General features: G+C 45.4%; 2 protein-coding genes across 4 annotated transcripts in view; one reads left to right on the forward strand and one right to left on the reverse strand.

The window, feature by feature from the left end:
- The window catches only part of LOC119159868 (uncharacterized), a 126,551-nt gene extending 106,060 nt beyond the window's left edge, over positions 1 to 20,491 (reverse strand). For both annotated transcript variants that reach the window (XM_075890060.1, XM_075890059.1), the window contains exon 1: positions 20,035 to 20,491. In XM_075890060.1, coding sequence (XP_075746175.1) covers positions 20,035 to 20,435 — 401 coding nt within the window. In that variant the 5' untranslated portion in view covers positions 20,436 to 20,491. The remainder of the gene's footprint in view (positions 1 to 20,034) is intronic.
- Positions 6,245 to 7,851, forward strand: LOC142803850 (uncharacterized). 2 transcript variants are annotated; one of them, XM_075890056.1, is made up of 2 exons: positions 6,245 to 6,717; positions 6,847 to 7,851. In XM_075890056.1, exons 1-2 carry the CDS (start codon positions 6,261 to 6,263, stop codon positions 7,125 to 7,127), a joined length of 738 nt encoding a protein of 245 aa, XP_075746171.1. In that variant the 5' UTR covers positions 6,245 to 6,260; the 3' UTR covers positions 7,128 to 7,851. The 2 variants fall into 2 exon arrangements, with proteins under 2 accessions (XP_075746171.1, XP_075746172.1); XM_075890057.1 differs by having other exon boundaries at positions 6,850 to 7,851.
- Positions 20,492 to 21,092: the final 601 nt, after the last annotated feature.

Below are 21,092 nucleotides of genomic sequence, written 5' to 3' on the forward strand. Positions count from 1 at the left end.
ATCTTACTTGGGGCGCGCGCGCGTTTAAGTAGAGCAACTGTAAAAGTACGTGCCATCAATCAGAAGCCCGTTCGCGTATTCAGTATTTGTCCACAGAGCTCAAGCTCGAAGGCCTGTGCAATTGTTCCTCAACCACCGCTATCTATCTATCTATCTATCTATCTATCTATCTATCTATCTATCTATCTATCTATCTATCTATCTATCTATCTATCTATCTATCTATCTATCTATCTATCTATCTATCTATCTGTCTATCTGTCTGTCTGTCTGTCTGTCTGTCTGTCTGTCTGTCTGTCTGTCTGTCTGTCTGTCTATCTATCTATCTATCTATCTATCTATCTATCTATCTATCTATCTATCTATCTATCTGTCTGTCTGTCTGTCTGTCTGTCTGTCTGTCTGTCTGTCTGTCTGTCTGTCTGTCTGTCTGTCTGTCTGTCTGTGTTTGTCCATCCGTCCGTCCGTTCGTCTGTGTGTCTCTCTGTCTGTCTCGCTGTCTGTCTGCCTGTCTGTCCGTCCGTCCGTCCGTCCATCTGTCTGTCTGTCTCTCTGTCTGTCTGTCTGCCTGTCCGTCTGTCCGTCCGTCCACCCGTCCGTCTGTCTGTCTGTCCGTCCATCCGTCCGTACGTCCATCTGTCCGTCCATCCGTCCGTTCGTTTGTCTGTCCATCCATCTGTCCATTCGTCTGTCTGTCTGTCTGTCTGTCTGTCTGTCTGTCTGTCTGTCTGTCTGTCTGTCTGTCTGTCTGTCTGTCTGTCTGTCTGTGAATATCGTTCGGTGCGTCCACGCATCTTTCTCTCTGTCCGTCACGTCTGTCCATCTTTACATCACCCACTGCTTGCAATATTTGATATTGGTAGAGACTACTAAATAATGAGCTACAGGAGGTATAAGAATTTACCGAGTATTGTTAGACATTCAAACACGTACACTAGACAACACAGCAACTGTATTATTCTGTCAAGTCACCGAGGTGTAATTCACTTTCTATTGTGTTCGACCACTGGCACGCAGGTCCATGAGTTCGATGCGGGCCGCGGCGGTGACATTTTCGATAGAGGCGAATATGCTTAAAATGTCCGTGTATTTTGTTTACGTGCACGATAGAGAACCTCAGCTGGCGGAAATTTCCCCGAACCCATACACATATAACGGTGGGACTCATAATGATGTGGTTGTTTTAGCATGTAATACCTGTGAAATTATTAATGATTTAGTCTCCAGTGTCTGTTGGCGCATTACACTTCCTTAGTGCAGCACGCTCTGCGATGTTGTTTTCCCCCGTATTTTTGCGTATAACGCCAGATCCTATTACTCCAATCACACACACACACAAACACACACACACACGCACACACACACACACGCACGCACGCACACACGCACACAGAACACGGCTGATTCACGGCAGCCGGCAGTAAAAGCGACTCCGCGCTGATTTACGAAGTGTACGTCTTTGCCTTCATGGCATGCAATTACAGTTCCCGAAATAATGGGCGCGGTGGTGGCACCTTTCGCAAGCTAGAAATTTCAGCCGCCGTATACGCGAGGTGTCACCGAGGTTCGCAATACCCGCAGACGCGCAAGCATAGGGCACTTTTGTGCGTGTACGCTCAGGGTCTGACGGAATCATATCTACGTGTTGTGAATACTATAAGAATACTAAAAAATTTCAACCATCGCGATTCTAACTAAAGCACGCATCTCTGCCTCAGGTATATATATATATATATATATATATATATATATATATATATATATATATATATATATATATATATATATATATATATATATATATATATATATATATATATATATATATATATATATATATATATATATATATATAGATAGATAGATAGATAGATAGATAGATAGATAGATAGATAGATAGATAGATAGATAGATAGATAGAACACGGTCACAGACCGACCCACCAACACACTGATTAACCGATCGAAGAAAATTTTGAGAAGCAGGATGACGTACAAATTCATTGAAAGAAAGGCTCCTACACCCCATGAGAAAAATGTAGACGCAGCGGCGGTTTCAGCGAGAGAAATAAACAGGCAGACAGAGAGGTGGAGTTGGACCAGTCAAAAAACTCGCTGAGCCAAATTTAGGGGAAAATATTTTGAGGACACATATAATAAAGGATGGTATTCCGCAAGCTGGGTAAAATAAGTGTGCCTAATTATTTTGGGCACGTTACGTTTATCGACGTGCAAGGGAATTCTTGAGCAGGATGGGTTGGTATGTACATACTACGTACGTTTCCACGTATGTATGTATGTATGTATGTATGTATGTATGTATGTATGTATGTATGTATGTATGTATGTATGTATGTATGTATGTATGTATGTATGTATGTATGTATGTATGTTTGTTTGTTTGTATGTATGTATGTATGTATGTATGTATGTATGTATGTATGTATGTATGTATGTATGTATGTATGTATGTATGTATGTATGTATGTATGTATGTATGTATGCATGTATGTATATATGTATGTGTGTATGTATGTATGTAGCTTACACATGTGTTACAACAATACCAACCAGAAAAGTGAACAAAGGTATAAACTGCCCGATCAACACGCGTGAAGCGCCGGTCTAAAACGATATGCAGGATTCAAGCGAACGTCCTTTTGTGCAGCGAAACACAACTCAATACTGACAGAGATTTGCAGCAGTCTCTATGCTCGCGTGACAGCGTGGAAGGCGAGAGTACTGCAGTGTTTGTACACCTCCCGATAGGCGCCCGTCCATCACGTGCCAAATACGCAGACGCGCGACGGACCATATATAGTTTGAAAGAATGACGTGCGGCGCAATCGTTTGAACTGAGCGAAAATACTTTCACAGAATGCTGTGCGTGGCCGGTATAGAAAAGATATGCTGAGCTTTTGCGCGCAAGGTGTGCATGACAATGTCGACGCACCTGTATTCAGTTAGAGATGCCGGCGATGCAAAAGGTTGCTGTTTCTTTCGGCATTGTGCAATGTATAGGTGCTGCTATATGTGAAGCTGATGAATAAGGACAGGGCCTGTCTTCCGGCAGTTAAAGCAGCACAGAATATATCTTGACGGATCGGGTGGCGTGTGTGCAGCTGAAATAATTACCAGCACATTCCCACAAACACACAAACAGACATATACCGAGTGTTTCAAGAAATGTGTCCAATATGTTTAAAATCAGCAAAATGAGCTGTATGTTCCGTGTTCTTCGCAGTTGCTTTTTCTGTAGTGGCAGTCATCTTGAACCAATTGAAGACAAAATTTGTAACAGTAACTAAGAAAGTTTAACTAATTAACTTCATACTTATGCGAGTTAGGAAGTTGAGACAAAATGTAGAATTAAGTCTTTCATGCGAAGAACTTATTGGCACTTTGAGATTCCGGAAAAGTGCCCTATAGTAACAACTGCCAAATAATGAAATTCTCCGAAATCTTGCGGCGAAATTGCTGGCAACCTAAACACCCTCCACCTCTCTGCACGCGTATACGCGTGCAAGAAGGAGGAGTACGTTTTAGGTTGCCAGCGGATCTAGCCTCGCAAGATTAGTAGGTAACTGGCCCACCCAGTTTTCTACTTTGCAGTTACGTTGAAAATATAGATGGTCCCACCAACCATCGTCCCATCTGTTAAATAAACATCTCTCACCGTAACCATGCGATCATTTATGTAAAAGCGAAGTACGGGAATGGCGCGGGAAGCTCGTGGCAGCAATGCATCACAACATCTGGGGTTTGACGTCCCAAAACCATCATGTATGACTATGAGAGACACCGTCGTGTGAGGGCTCTGGAAATTTCAACCGTGTGGTGTTCTTTAACGTGCGCTCCCATCGCACAGTACAATAGCTATACCCTTCGTGTTTTTGTGCACGCATCTATTTCGTCACAGCGTCATTTATATAAAGCGGCGCCGGCACGTGTTGACGATGTCGCTGGACAACACCATGATGTAACGGTATGATATCTTGAAATATCGTGCAACTACACACACTTCTGTTCGTGTGACCCTGTAAAAAGATCGCGCCTATATGTCAATTCATCAACGCGGCGAGTACGACGAGACGTGTGCAGCATATTGTTCGTGCCCGCTCGTTCTTTCAACATGATTCGTCAAGCAGCGACATGACAGCAAGGCCCAGAATGACTAAAATGGATCGGACGCGGCCATCTATACGACAGTGTATTTGTCAATTTTTCGGTTCTTTTTGAAATTTTTGTTTGCAGTGTCAAACGCACGAGCAGCTCGGTTGATAAAAAACACTAATGCTGCGCGCGCGTGCACACACACACACACACACACACACACACACACACACACACACACACACACACACACACACACACACACACACACGCACGCACGCACGCACACGCACGCACGCACACGCACAGTGAGAGAGAGAGTGAACGTACAAGCATAATGGAAAAGCATCCGTCAACTTCCCTTCGATTAGCTTGCATACAAACGCAGTAAAATTCCTTAAAATTAGCTTTCGCGCAAATTCCCAGCGTGTGTTCTGGAAGATGGGATGGCGCTGCCGATATTCGTGAGTATGCGCAAATAAGCTTCATGTCTACCTCGTTTTCCGCCATGGACACAGCGTGACCGATCGCCCTTTCGTCTGATAGTCAAGATTCGCTCAGCCTATTTCTTTTGGTGTTGTTGTTTTGTGCCTGCAGGGTTTTATTTTCCGCAACGAATATCTGAAAACTACAGGTTAGCTTATGATTCAAAGAGGGGAAAACACTTGTATTTTAAAAATAACTTTATATATAGAGAGAGAAATAATAAAGTGGCGGAAGGGTTGGAAGGTTAACAAAAAATGGGGCACCCGGTTTGCTACCCTGCACAACGGCAAAGGGGAATGGGGAAGAAAAATGATAGAGAAAGCGAAGAGCAAAATAGACGCGCGAAAAATAAAAAAAGAAGAGCGGGGGTGCTATAGCCTATTCTGTATAGGCTACTACCACGCAAAGCGTTCAATAAGGCCTTCACTGATTTTCTTTGCGAGGACAAATCATGTCGCTTTTCAAGCACTGGCTGTTCTGACAAGGGTCTGTCGTCAAGGCGGGCTAACGCAGCAACTATAGCGGCTGTCTTTGCACGCTGTAACGAGGGCAGTGACAAAGAACGTGCTCTATCGTTTCATCGCTGCCGATATATATGATCGCAAGCAGCACTGTCTTCCATGCCGATTCGGAAAGCGAAAACTTTGGTGAAAGCGACACCAAGCCGCAGTCGACAATGCACCGTTATCACAAATCGAGAGAGTGCAGACGAAGTCGACGAGACGGGTCCAGCCTGTGCAGTCGCGTGTTCCGTAAGCACTCTGTGTTCCACTGGGATTTTACATCTACATTAGCACTTTCTTGCATGTTCATTGCAGCTGCAGTCCTTGAGAATGGAAGGGATTCTTTTACACAGAAAAACTGTACACCGATAAGCTCTGTAGCTCTATTCCGTACCAAAAAACCTTTAGTACGGAAGTACTAAAGTACTTTAGTACATTAGTACTGCACAGCTGAACGCGGTTTATGAGCCATTCGTGTATGCATTTAGCTAAGCTAACAGGCAAAGAACAATTAGAAAAGCCTATGAGGAAAAAATAGCATGTTGCTACTTTTTAACATATACAAGAAAATTAGATCAAGCAGTAAGAATAAAATACGGGGATAGTAGTCACTTCCCCGTCAATAAAGGCCAACTCTGGCGATTTTTCGACCATGTCAAGGTAATTGTGTTTGTGTGTTCCTGAGACAGTCTTGTATCGACCCGAGTAGCTGAAATACTCAGAAAATTCAAAAATAATTTTTATTTATCAAGAAGGTGCAATACCGAAACCGAAAAACAACCGGGCGTCCTGTCTGCGTATGACGTGCTATTTGGTAAAAACCGGAGGCCGGATATTGGTCCAGCCGGCGCGGTGTTTGAAAACTGTGAAAGGCAGACCAGCGAAGTGCCGGCCAAACACCACAGAGGAAGGAAGAAAGCTTCCTGTGCTATACCAGAGTCCTTCAATGCTTTCCTGGTCACGAAACTCCGCCGTCACTCAATGGGAGAGCTTCATACGCTGCCCAAAACTGCCGCGATGCGGCGCCACTGCGCCACAGAGGGCATCGTTCGGGCTGCTCGCGTACTAAAACAGACTGAAACGCGTACGCACAGCGAGACAAACTGGTGGAAGAAGCGTGCGTGCGTGTCCAAGTTAGCCAAAATGTTGTGAGACGACGATGCCTAACACGTGTTGCGTGCCGGGGTGCCGTTCCGGCTACAGAGGAACGACCGAGAAGGTGTCGTTGTTTTCTTTTCCACCTGACAAGGACCAGCGCGAGAAATGGAAACGGGCCATACCGCGGCAGGAAAGTGGCGACTTCAACTTTGAGTCCAAATATACACGTGTGTGTGCGAAGCATTTCGACGCCTCGGACATTGTCACTACTTATGATTTCAATATCAACGGCGACGCCGTGTCCCTGGAGCGCGACAAGCCAACGCTGAAGGCTGACGCTGTCCCAAGTATGTTTGGTGGCCTTCCTTCGTATCTCACGAAGCGTAAAACTCGACCCCGCTCATCGACAAATCGATCACCGCGCAAACGAGCACGTGAGTCGTCGTGCGAGACGGAGGAGCAACGAGCATCGCCGACGACCTGTTCAGACCGCACCGATGCTGCATCAGTGAATGAAGGTATGTAAGCGCTAGGCCAGATTACATCCGTGTCGTCGTGTATGAGGGTATCGTCTGAGCCTGTATATTTGAAACTGCATGACTTGTTTTTCTTCACTCCTTTTCTTCTTCCTTTTTTTCTTTTTTTAGCAGATGTGGCACTGACCAGTGAAACGGTCGAAACCTACCACACGGACACAGCTTGTCAGACAGACCGCTTGGTTGACTGCGCCAGCTGTGCAGCAGTGCAAAAGTTGAGGTGCCAACTTCGAGCTGCGAAGCAGCAGCTTCGGCAATGCCAAACAAAACTCGCCGAGTTCCGAAAGAAGACTGCCAAGTACGAACGACAACAGCAGAGCCTTCAAAGACTTTCCGATCGCGAGAAACTGACACTGACAACAATATTAGCATCGATGATTGGAATATCTTAACCCCTCGTATATAGTCGGCCATTAGAAGAATCAAAATAACTTCTTGTGTGTTTTTGTCGAAATCACGAGCGGCTTAAGTTACTGGTTTACTGTCTCTTCTATATGAGACTGCTTATAAAACAATGGCCTAATTACAATACACTGTCAACTGTGTTCGACCTTACTTTCCACGTTCGTCATGATCATAAACTAAACGTCGCACCGGTTGACTGATGGGGTTTTACGTCCCAAAACCAGCTGTGATTATGACAGACGCCCCGTGGTGGAGGGCTCCGGAACGAATTTGACCACTTTAACGTGTACCAAACTCCAAGTACACGAACCTCAACATTTCGCCTCAACCAAAATGCAGCCGCCGCGGCCGGGATTAGATCTCGCAACCTTCGGATCTGTAGCCGGGTGCCATAACCGCTAGAACACCGTGGCGGGGCAACACGCCGCACGGAAGACTGCTATGAGGTTAGTATTGCTGGCATTTAAGGACTCTGATATTACATATATTGTACCTAAGGCTCGTAGAGGGATTTAATCGTTCGGTCCAGAAATTTGAAGCGCATAGAACAGGTGTTTTTTTTTTCTTGTCATGAAAAGAAGGCATTCTACGGAAGCATTTCTTGCAGTAATGGTTTAATTGTTTGGGTTTTCTGTTGCGAATAAAATGACACCAGGAGTCTGATAATGTTCACAGTTTAATAGAAATTGAGCGGCCGTGCCGTGCGAACCATCTGGCCTTATGCGCAACTTTGCGCAGTCGAGAGATTTCGCTCACTTCCGGGCGAATGGACGTGTAACAACTCGTATGTTCGCCTCTGTTTACATGTGGCACAGCAAGTGCGTTATTGCGAATGTACAGTGTCTGATTTCAGGCAAATTTTGAAAAGCTGGACCAGTTGCAGTATTGCGACGAACGAGCGGCGCTCCCCCGACCCTGACGGCTGCATTTCGACGAGGCGAAACGCAAGAGCAGAAAAAAAGGCGTGCACTTTGATTTACATGCATATAAAAACAACCCCAGCTGTTAAACATTAATCAAGAATCCCCCACTACGACGTGTATCAAAATCATATCATCGTTATGGTGCGGCAAACCCCGAATTTTCGTCATTTTCGACTGTGACTGCCGCGAGCTGCTTGTCCAGAGCTGTTAGTTTCTTTTCTCCCGGGTGCTCATTTCAAGGCAGACGGCGCGTTCACGCAGTCACCGACGCACGCTGAATGTTCCAAGTAAATGAGGGAAAGTGAAACGACTTTTGCAGAAGTTTAGAAAGCTTGGAAATCAAAGCAGACCAACACACTACCGCAGCGGTAGCGGACGGCAGCATGCCCTCACGAGCACAACTGCGCCCCTAGCGGCCAGTGCTGGCTCCATATGAAGCTGAGGCGGCACTTTCGTGACCAGAAAAGCATTGAAGGACTCTGGCTATACCCATGCCAAACACTACCACCGTCGCCTTGTACGTGGCCTGCACAATAAACGCTGTAGCAGCCACAACAGCGATGCCCTCGGCTGCGTCACTTATGTTGACATGTCGAACATGACGTCACACAGACAGTGTTGCCAATAATTCTGGCAAGCGAAGTGAACTTTTCGAGGCAATCTTTAAAATTCATTTGCAAACAATCTGCGCATCTCTCAAGCCTGCAATTTGGCCTAAAAGACAGAAATGTGTAAAGGAACGTATACCCAGCGAACTTCATTCAGATCCATTCACCTCGAATAATCACCGGAGTTGGCCTTTAAGAGAGCCACGTATGAGTTATGGAGTCACTGAAGTACATACGAGGTTGTAAATCAGCCAATCACGTCTTTCTGCAGTGGTTGAAGACTTAGGCATATGTCTTGCCCAATTATACTTCACGTTTTCGTTTTCCCTACAACGCCTGTGGCCACTGCGCTTGCCTTCTTGCTTAGTTCTCAATATACCGTCTAAACTTTGTCTCCTTCGGTTTTAATTATCTCGCAATCAACAACGGTAATAAGTATTTCCTAATTAACATGGACCTTATATAAGCAGTTCTGAAGCCACATATGCTATTACAAGCACGTTGGACGTCTTTACAACGCCTACAGATTTTGAGTTCTGCATGACACAATCTTGAAAGGACTCGCTAGGAAGGGGACGGAAGAGGGACGCAGCCATCGGCGTCCCGTCTTGTTGGTCTATAGACTCATATACAGTAAACAACGTCTGCCTCATCTTGTTCGCCATCACCAGACCTATTACCATCATTACCAACGTCACCATCATTATAGTCAACATCACCGTGTTACCCAACAATACTAAACATGACGTAGGTGAAATCGCATTCACTTCATCATCTTAATTTGCCCCGCCGTAGTGGTCTAGTGGATAAGCTATACTCGCCTGCTGACCGGCTGTGGCGGCTGCATTTCCGATGGAGGCGGAAATGTTGTAGGCCCGTGTACTCAGATTTGGGTGCACGTTAAAGAACCCCAGGTGGTCAAAATTTCCGGAGCCCTCCACTACGGCGTCTCTCATAATCATATTCTGGTTTTGGGACGTTAAACCCCACAAATCAATCATCAATCGCCTGCTGACCCGCAGGTCGCGGGATCAAATCCCGGATGTGGCGGCTGCATTTTCGATGTAGGTGAAAATGCAGTAGGCCCGTGTGGTCAGATTTGGGTGCACGTTAAAAAAACCCAGTTGGTCGAAATTTCCGGAGCCCTCCACTACGGCGTCTCTCATAATCATCCGGTGGTTTCGGGACGTTAAACCCTACATGTCGATCATCATCATCATTGTTATCTTAATTGCTTCGAGCGCATTGCACCGAACTAATGCGCTCTGTAAGTCGTTCCTGGTTTGTACAGAAGCCTCGACAAAACGAAGAGCTGTGGCACAAACGCAAAGCAAAGCAGCAAGTTGAAGCCGAAAGACACAACGGTGATACGATCTCATATCAAGACCATTCTGAACGTGATCCACGAACGAAGCCCACTGGAGACATTCGCGCGAACGTTAAGAAGGTTGCCACACGGACAGTCTATTTCATAGCTTTGGAATAGGTATATGCTTACGCCAAAACATCGCAACTTAAATTTGTCCGTGTATTGCTGTCGACACACTTTTTTGCAGTACCGTCGAGGACGTGTGGGAGTTACACCGTGGCTACAACTCACAAAGTGGGCCTTTGATCGGTGAAATACGAAACATAATTGAGCCATACGTCGAACATGGCTAGAGTAAAACACAATACCGTCGCTCTTTTTGAAACGCGATTCCGTCACAGCAGTATATGAGTGTGCCGTTTTTCAGCAACGCAGAAGCAAAAAAAAAGTACATTTAAATATATGTTTTCTTATTGTTAGTTATTAATACTGCTATCTTACATTATCGTTAACGAACATGTTTTTCGCTGTCAAAGGCAAAACTTGAAACACCAGTCCGCGCTAAATTAGACAAAAATTAGACACCACCGATGCCTATGTCTCGTAGCCTGCAACAACGAAGCCATTTATGTATTCCGCAGGTATACTTTACCGGGAATACCGAAACGCCTGTCAAAGTTGCCAGTGTAGATTTTAATGGGCGATAACAGCAGTCGCCATTTAGACAGGCATGCAATTCCTGTACGACGACTGAGATTAGTGAGACAAGAATACAACACGCCAGACCGTGAATATGCATGTCCCAGGCTTCTCATTTAAAAATGTCGTGTGCCTTCACTTTTTGCATCAGGCAGCGTTGCGTATATGATGGCGTGTTGCATGTGTCAGGAAATTTGAAACGCACTACAACACACACACACACACACACACACACACACACACACACACACACACACACACACACACACACACACACACATTGCCCCGCCGCGGTGGTCTAGTATAGCTAAGGTACTCGGCTGCTGACCCACAGGTCGTGGGATCAAATCCCGGCTGCGGCGGCTGCATTTCCGATGGAGGCGGAAATGTTGTAGGCCCGTGTACTCAGATTTGGGTGCACGTTAAAGAACCCCAGGTGGTCGAAATTTCCGGAGCCCTCCACTACGGTGTCTCTCATAATCAAATGGTGGTTTTGGGACGTTAAACCCCACATATCAATCATGAACCCCCCCCCCCACACACGCACACACGCACACACACGCACACGCACACACACACACACACACACACACACACACACACACACACACACACACCATCTCAGGGGTCTTTATATGACTTCCTCATCACCTCTTCGTTTTGTTTTCGTCAGATGATTGCAATGTGTTACTTTATTACTACAGTGAAATCTCTCTTGAACGAAGGTAATTTAACGATGATTTCAGAATAGCCAGCATTTAAATATCCCTGGAAGTTTTCATACGTATTCTTCGCACTAATCGTGCAGTTGAACGAACCTCTGAATAATGAATATTTCAGTATAGAACAAACTTGATTTGCAGACTCGGGCTCAATTTTGAGATCAAATCAATGAAATCTTGCGCTACGCAGCACTGGCATGGCTGACCGTGGCGCCCCAAAACCACCCGCATAGACCGGCGGCGGTACAACATCGCTTGTGCATGCGGCGACTCCGTGACTCCATGAAGGAAACGGCGACCCCGTGAGAGAGACGGAAATGAACCACGTAAACGCATCAGTACCTGCGCAGAGCTATCAGATTCAGAAATCGTTTCCAATGTTCATCCAGGAATTGTCGTCACCAGACCTCTAGCCGTGGTTGTATACACCACAGTAGAAAGTTGCGAGACTTCGTGTCACAATAACAAGCTGTCACGCGATGTTGTGACAAAAATACAAGCTCCCTGGACAACTTTGTCTCTTCTCGCTGTCTAAGGACGCAAGCTGAATTGAAAATTTCAGAATACTTTTCAAAATATTTGCACTTCACATCTTTGACTTGATCTCAGGTATACCTAATATTGTTCTGTGTTTCAGTGAACATTGATTTTAGTAAACTTTCGGTTAAGTGAATACCTAACACATTCCTCTACTTCTTGCTTATCGCCAATGCGCTGTGAAATATAAGCTGCGTTGATTTGTTGGTGTCGTGTTGTAACATAACATATGTGCATGCACCATTTTTATGTGATCCGATAGTTTGAATAAATAATAGTTATACTAATATCCGATTGATCATCTAGACGCTGTACAATGAAGCCATAATCACAAAACTGTAAGCCATGTTGGCAGTTTACGTAGGTTTTCGAAAATCATTACCGGGGATAACTGCACTTGCTAAGGCAGCTTTAACAGCGCGTCTTCATTTCGCATATATTGCAGCAATGTATACTTGAGAGAGGCGTGTACATATATTTACGCGCTGTTACACGCAACTTTTTTTCTTTTACAGGCACATTAGTTCTCAGAAAAAAGAAACTTGTGACGTTCACAAAAAAAGCGTTATCGTCAGGGAAATGGGTCGATGTATTACGTAGGAAGCGGTGACTAACGCCTCTCAGAGATGAGGTCCATCCGAGTGTGTCGCAAGTTCGTCACAGCATGTTAGTGGAGTACACACACCGTTGAGCCTCTGCCTTAACAGCTTGTTCAGAAGCTGTGGCAGATGGATCACCTTGAGCGGTTGCATCTTCCATTTTCCAAAAAGAACGCATTGAAACCTAATCGCTGACTTCAAACAGCACTAGTGAAATATGTAGTCACAGCTTCCAGAAAATACAACACATTTCGCGTAGCATATACAGTCGTTAATATTACAAATAACAGCTCAGCGTTCGGCTCTAGTTGTCAACTCTTCCGTCTTTCAATGTGCTGGTGCAACGCATTTTTTTTTACTCCAAAATAACGCGAAAAGCGTTTGGTTGTAACGGAACCCAGGATATGCCCGTTTATACAAACGTGTACCCTACATTTCTGTAAAAAATAAAGAAAACTCGTACTATAAGTTCGATGTGCTTTCTCTTATCTGTGTGTGTGCGACAAGAAATATTCAAAACTGCGTTTTGTGCCGGCAAAGAAGATAAAGCAGGTGTGTTTTTGTGAGTGCAAATCGTCTAAAGCACCCGCGGGTAAAATTCTATAAGTTTCGAGGCACTCACAAGATTGTAATGTAACTGTATGGCACATATGTTCTGATGTTCTGCAGTGAATTCTCCACGAGGTGTACGTAAGCGGATTATATATATATATATATATATATATATATATACATATATATACTGGCGAAGACGCTGGTATCATCTGTATAATGTGTCTGGACATTTCGGGCCAAATAATAATGATCCGTGGTTTGCGGTACTTCCAAACTTTGAATTTCAGGAAACATATATATAATGCAAAAAGGCTGTTCTACGTTTTCAAGCATCTACGTAACTCAGCCGTCGGACGCTGTCGATTGAATCTTCATATGAACATATTAAGTCACTTATTCTGGTTAATTTCACTAATGTTCTTTTTGTCGCAATAAAAGAACTGGTCACTTGTTTATATGATTAGCAAAGCCTCAGCGACGCCTTAGCAATACGGTGTTGACAGAACTTTTTTTCAAGTTTTCTTTTTGTACGAATGTCCGAAGGCCTTTTATCTATTTCACTAGAACTTTCCGGGAGTTTGTTGTTGCGGTGGTCGCGTCTGTTCAGGGTTCGATTAAAAAGCACAGAGAACAAATATGAAACAGATTATTAACCTGCGTTTTAATCCTACAGTAATATGTATGTTCTCTATATGCTGTTATGTGTTCCCTTCTTGCATGGCACCGTAATCGTGGATTTGTTTACGTTTATTGGCTAATATTTCAGAAGCTGTTGGTTGCTCAGTTCTATTATTATTTTTGTAAATTTAACATTCCACTCCCACGCAGAAATGAACCAAAACACGGTTACTGTCGTTACTAAAGTGTTTACGCGAAATAGTTTTAGTATCGCTAGTTCTCATCTCTTTAACGGCGTACTTTTTTGAGACGAGGAGGTGACATCTTGTTAACAAAGATGTCTCCCCATCTAAACAAATGGAGCAAGAAAGTTAACGACGTTCCTATCTTGATTGATACGTGGGGTTTAACGTCCCAAAATCACCATATGATTATGAGAGACGCCGTAGTGGAGAGCTCCGGAAATTTCAACCACCCGGGGTTCTTGAACGTGCACGCAAATCTAAGCACACGGGCCTACAACATTTCCGCCTCCATCGGAAATGCAGCCGCCGCAGCCGGGATTCGAACCCGCGACCTGCGGGTCAGCAGTCGAGCACCTTAGCCACTATAGACCACCACGGCGGCGCGACGTGCCTATCTTCTAAAACCAAATCATTTAGGCACCTTTCTCCTTGTGTACCAATGTCATAAAAAATAGGCAACCTGCTGATTACTCGCTTTTTGTTTTGTATTCACTGCACACTGAGCGTTTGAGCCACCTAAAAAAATGAAGGAAAAGGTTAGTGCTTATTATATATCGTTCGGTAAGCTCCCTTCGGTGAGCTGTGCCAGCTCGAAAGCTTTCGCATACATTGGCGCTGTATAACAGATGAACACAAGCAAAGCTGGAAGATACACATCAGACCAAAAAAAAATTATATATGTAGAGTGTGCATTATGATCGCATGTGCATTTATATGTGTGCATATATTTTTTTCGCCGTACTGGACAAGTGTGCGAGTGTGCATGCCTTTTAAAAAAGAAACAAAATTACGAAATTCACACATAGCTGGCTCAATTAGCTGTGTGCATTGTGCACAAGGGTGCAGTGGTGGCACAGCATCTATGTATACGTCCATCGACATGTGAGAGCGTCTTGGTTCGAATCTCGGTGGCGCGCAATTCACCCTCGGGTTTTGAGAAACAGCCTCGGGCTGATCCGAAAAAACGATGGGAAAGAAAGATGGAATTTAAAGTGATGAAAAAAAAATGCGTAAACAGAAAATGATCGCTGGAGCCGAATTTCGACAAGTTTCCTTGTCGAAACATCGGCTCCACCACCTCACCGTCTGTTGGCACATTTTTTCTCCCTCTTGGTGTTGATGTAACTACATGAAGAGTCCACCACGTTGTGGCTTCATGTCTGTCACCACAGCCGGCAATTGCATCCTTCATCGCAAAATTGATTGGCCACCCTGCTGTGTAGCAGTTGCCTACCTCGTATATGATTAGGCTACACAAGTTAACTTCCGAGCTTCAACTCACCCCCCAAGTTTAACCCCCATGTTCACTGTGAAGCCTTCAAGCGTCGCAATTCGTGCAATCATCGTAGCGCCTGGTGCATTTTCTTTATGTGATTAAAGCGAGGATGGCGCAGCAGGCCACGAAAAGGAAATTCATCGGAGTAACTCTAAGGGATAACAAGAGAGCAGTATGGGCCAAGAAGCAAACGTGCTTTGAAGAAAATAGATGAAATCGAGTAGAATCGGCACGGGCCGTGCTGTGGCGAGAAAGAAGATAAACTTTTTATCATTAAGAGTAATAGAGCGCATTCCAAGGGAAGGCAAGTTCTCGAATGGAAGATAGAAAGGGATATATAGAGGGCAGGTGAGATTACGATGTTTGCGACAATCGCGTGGCCGTATGTATACCAAGCACAAAACGCTGTTAATTGGAGAGACATCGGAGATGCAAATGCGTTGCAGAGGGCATATGGCCTGGCTGGTGATGACGATTGCGCTAACTTGGATCTTGGATGAACAAGCTTTATAACAGGTCCGAAATTTCACAAATAAATAGAGTGCATTGTAGTCCGAGTCAAGCGACAGTCGAAATAATCGAGAGCCAAACAAGTCACGGACGAGTTAAGTTAGCTTTCCAACCGAATGCATAAAGCGCCGAAAATCGCGGACGATATTAAGCCACAGCTCAGCAGAAACTGAACTAAGAACGGGTGAACAACAAACATCCGCACTGCAAGGTCGAATCACGATAGGTCATGTTTTTACAATTATTTATAATACACACCCCGGAAAGTACGAACAATAAATAAAGGAAAATGTTTTTCTACCTCAACGGTGAATGAATGTCGCGTTTCTAAGCTCGAGTGCGCATGCTTTGATCCTCGGCCAAGAAGGCCGCACTTCGACAGTGGTGAACTTCAAAAGAGCTCCCGTTTGCCTTCGATTTACATGCCTGATGAATTTGATTGATATGTGGGGTTTAACGTCCCAAAACCACTATATGATTATGAGAGACGCCGTATTGGAGGGCTCCGGAAATTTAGACCACCTGGGGTTCTTTAACGTGCACCCAAATCTGAGCACACGGGCCTACAACATTTCCGCCTCCATCGGAAATGCAGCCGCCGCAGCCGGGATTCGAACCCGCGCCCTGCGGGTCAGCAGCCGAGGACCTTAGCCACTAGACCACCGCGGCGGGGCCATTACTGATGAAGAACACCTAGTAGCCAAAACTATTGCGAAGTACTCAGCGTGTCTAATACTAACATCGTGGTTCTTGCACGTCAAATGCCAGAATTTATTAATATTATCAAAAAATTAACTTGGCCTAAATACAGTATAACGACATGCATTCGTACTGGCACTGCAATCTAAACAATGAATAGTGGACGATATGTCCTACGTGACCTCCGAGTGGGTATAAATTGCGCAAGAGACAATCGCGACGACGTTCAAGACGCGTGCAGGAATAATTTATCGCTTCCGCGACCTCCCTGGAGCTGCGGACGTCATTGCACACGTCTTTAGCGGTTCGCCCGCCTGATCCTCGCATGTTGTGATTTCGCGGTGCAGTGTGATCACTCGTATATTATGATGCGTATTAACAATGCAAGTATTTTCAGGGTTACTTCAAGTGTTTGTTAGGTGTCCGTAACGTCAGAAGCATGCGAATGCGAATTTGCGACAATGTGGTTTAGTCGTGCATTCTTTCGATAGTATACAAATGCGGGTTTCGTCTATATATAGGTTGTTGTGTATTGATCGCGACTACAATTAACCATTATGTCTCGTGCGTTTCAAATGTCGCAACACAAAGCGAAAACCGAGTGAGCAGTGCAGATAGTGCAATCAAAGCGCAGTGTTACACCTCCATGTCACTGTTTATGCAAATGGCCTGCAGCACCGACCTACAGAAAGTTGCGATAAATGGCAAGCATTGGCACGCATACGCACAAGAACTAGACAATGCAAAGATCAAAGCAGCTCTCACCGAATCAAACACGCTAGTAATCATCATTTTGTGGGTGTAAGCTAAAGCACGTCTTCTCAAATTTTAATGAAATATTTTAATGAAATGAATTCGGAGCTTCAAACGTGACATGACTGCTTTGCGTTCTGTATGATACTATATATATACATACACACATATATATATATATATATATATATATATATATATATATATATATATATATATATATATATCATGAAAGCATCATACACGCGCACTCAATTAAGCAACTATATATAAGATCGAATTAAGAGATTAAGGGAGATGACTAATTAGAGTTATTGTTTGGTTTCTCTAAATTCAATTTTCAAAAAGTAGTCCAAAATAAACCATAAAGATCTGTTGTTAAACTAAGAATGTAGTCTATCAGGCCTTCGTGCACATTAATTAGTCATTACAAAATTGGCAATCTCTATATATACTTCCAAGTTAATTGCGCTACTGTGGCAAAAGTGCCTCAGTGTTTGGCTCAGGAGCTACTGCACGGAATACAATATTTCGTTGTGTCTTTTACGCGGGGATGATGCACGTGGCGTCACGACATCTTTTAACGCGAACAAACTGCACCTTGTGCGCAATGGGCGTATATAACGAAACGGCGCCAGAAATACAATGGGTGCGCGCACAGAATCAATTGAAAACATGAAAGAAATGGGTACGGCATAGTGGTGCGTGTAGTACAAGTCTGCGTCAAAGCGGTTGATTCAGTTGACAATATGGGACTGATGCGCCATGGTGGTGTGTAGCCGTTACTGTGGTTGGACTGCGTCCTCGAAGGTCGCGACTTCGATACCGGCTGCAGCGGTCACATGTCAGGGGAGACGAAATGCTAAAGCCTCATAAATACTGTGCGATGTCAGTGCAAAATAAAGATCATCAGATGCTCAAAATTTCTGGAGCCCTCCACTCCGGCGTCCCTCATAATCACATCATGATTTTGGGGCGTTCCACACACACAGTGTGAGATCGAGTGTATATGCCAGGAAAATTGTCATTGCTGAACGCCTTCTTCAGTTTGCTAAAGCAACACTTCAAAGGAGACAACAGGCACTCCTTAAAGAAATGTTTAAACGTTTAAAGAGATGTTTGTCGGATATATATTATTGCGCCAAACTACATTCATTGTGCCTTAGGGGGGACATGGATATATATGCGTATATAGAAGCGAAGGTGGCTCCAAACAAAGCTAAGCAACTTGGAGAACGCGGACGAAAATTTAACAGCGCAAGCATAAAACAAACATCAATACAATAATACCTTCAAACAGAAGCTGTGAGAAACAAAATAGAAGGCTGTCTATCTTTTGTTCTACATATAAAACGTTGTGTTAACGGGCGAAGATTTCTATAAACCACGACGTTAAAATTTTGAGTGAGCATATATGTATCATACTAGGGTCGCGAACAGACGAATTTGTCAGAGTCAGACACAGCCTTGGGTCGACAAGAACACCAGTACAATTTAGGTTATACCAGGAAGGAGAGTATTCAGCGAACTATATACCAATCCTTGTGACAAACAAGAATATCGGTTTTAAAGGTTACACACGCATAATAAGCGCTCTGTAGAATTTTATGGGGAGCTATCAGTCAGACTCCTCCAACTTGCGTGATTTCCAAACAAAATAAAAATAAAAAGTAGGCTGTTCCGAGTTCTGCAGTTACTGCACAGACTTTTTATTTTTTTGTGGAATGCTACGTATACTATAGTAACGCAAGAAACTAATTTCTAAGTCACAACGGGGATTAACACCGAATTCTTTTATTTTGTACTTTTTTCTGTACTTAGCTTGTGTTTTGCGGGCTGTCCATTAAATGAAGCTCCAGCTACTGAACGCTGAACGTCCCGTCTGGTACGAAAGAGAATACGGCACACAAGAGATAGATGGTTTGATCATACTTTAGATCACAGGAAAACGTATCAATGAGCTTAAATACCATGAGGATGTTACACCTCAGAGGCATTCGTGTATTCAGGGCATCGCCATGCAGTAGTCGACGGCAACTCGGCACCATAGAGTTCATGGTAAATGTGTTTCACTTACAGCAACAATGTTTAACGATGATTGTTGTCCCAACTACAACCATTGCGGTATATGTGGTGCAAATGGCTGTGTGTCACAGTATTTAGGTTTGCGTATCTATTCGTGTAGCTCAGTGGTCTAATGTATACGATGCTGCAATGCCATATGCAAACACAGACCGATGCTTTCCAATGTTCGTAGCACAGTATCACGTATAGGTGTGCGGTCTTGTAATTTGTCATGTGCGTTAAAATATAGACAGCCCGTGACATAGCGAGAATAAGGACGAGACGTACAGGAGAACGTATTTAACTCTATCGTGATTTCACGAATGCAACGATGGTGTCGTGCACTTATTTTGTGATCTGGCCAGGCGAAATATTAATAAAATACATTCAGGGCACTATAGAGTGGCGTGATAAGGTTCCGTTTCTGAAGCCATTTCTTAGACACTGGCGCACAAGTAATATAATAGATTATTAGGTCTTCGCACATTTAGCAGCGTCACTGTGTAACAACGTCGTGACACTTTCAGTGAGCGCTCAAGGCGCAAGCTCGATTGATTGTTTTCGGCCATTCATGTCACGAATCATTGGCAGCTACTGCGCGAACGGAAAGTGCGTCATGCATAAATTTTGGTGGATCTCATTGAATGGTGAAGTTTAAAAGTTTAATACTTGAAAACACGACCAATCCGTGAGGATCCTTCATCGACGCATGCTTGACAGAGCAGCCGAGTTGGGAGGAACGTAACGAAGGCACATCGCATCAACGTGGCGTCTTACCGGCCTGACTTGGTGATCACCATCTCGGTGCCGAACGCATGGAACCTCTCCCACAGTTCCTTGGCCTCGAGCGTCACTTTGGGGTCGTCTTGCACACCATCGTCTTCGGGCTCCAGCCCGGGAGGCGGCCTCAACAGGGCTCCGCCGCGGTGTGCAGCGGCAGCCGCGAGCAACTCCTCTGCCGAGAGCGACGGGGGTCCCGGCCCCGGGTGCAACTTTGGGAATAACGCCGCGGCGGGAAATCCGGCGGCCGCTGCAGCGGCGAAGTACGGCGACGCCTGTGCACCGGCGGCACCACTGAGAAGCGAGTGCACCGAGAAGTCCGGTGGGGTTGGTCTCAGGAACGGCTGGAACGCCATGGCGGCGGCAGCGGCGGCAGCTTCGGCCGGCGACGAGCGCATTTCCAGCGGCGGCGCAGGATGCAGCGAGGGGCAGCCCGCCGCTCTGTCACCGTGCTCAGCCGCCACGGCTCTGTGGGGGCGACACAAGCCGCGACACGCACGCACACACTCACACAAGAGGCGCGCGTGAGAGAGACGCGCAGGATGCTGCTACGGTGGTGGCCGGAGGCGTGCCTACGCCGCGCGAAAATGACGGGCCCCCTGTGCGCGCACGCACACACACAGTCAAGCGCGCTGCCGGGGGCTTTCACGCTGATAGAGGGGATGGGGGTCGAACAACGCTGCAAGAGTGACGCGGAGGTGGGGGGTGCCGGTGGTGATTAGCTATTCTCGCGTCCAGGGCGCCAGCGGCGCCGCCATAGCGGCGCCGAGGCCGTGACGTGGGCCCCGAAGACGCCGCCATTCGCCGGCCCCCGAGAACGGACCGGCCCGGATAATGAGAGGGGCGTCGAATCCGCCACCTCCGACGCCGCCGGGGCAGCCACCCTCCCTCCTCACCACGCCGTCACTCTCGCGCCGTGCCACTCAATACTTGCAAGGCGCCAGCTGTTTGGAGCGTCTCTCTTATGTTCCTCCTCTGCTTGCTCTCTCCGCATCACTTTTTCATTTTATTCTTTTCTGACAATGTTCAAAACCTTCCGCGCCGCCATTTAGTGG

The sequence above is a fragment of the Rhipicephalus microplus genome, chromosome 3, assembly GCF_043290135.1.
Source record: "Rhipicephalus microplus isolate Deutch F79 chromosome 3, USDA_Rmic, whole genome shotgun sequence".
Lineage (NCBI taxonomy): Eukaryota > Metazoa > Arthropoda > Arachnida > Ixodida > Ixodidae > Rhipicephalus > Rhipicephalus microplus.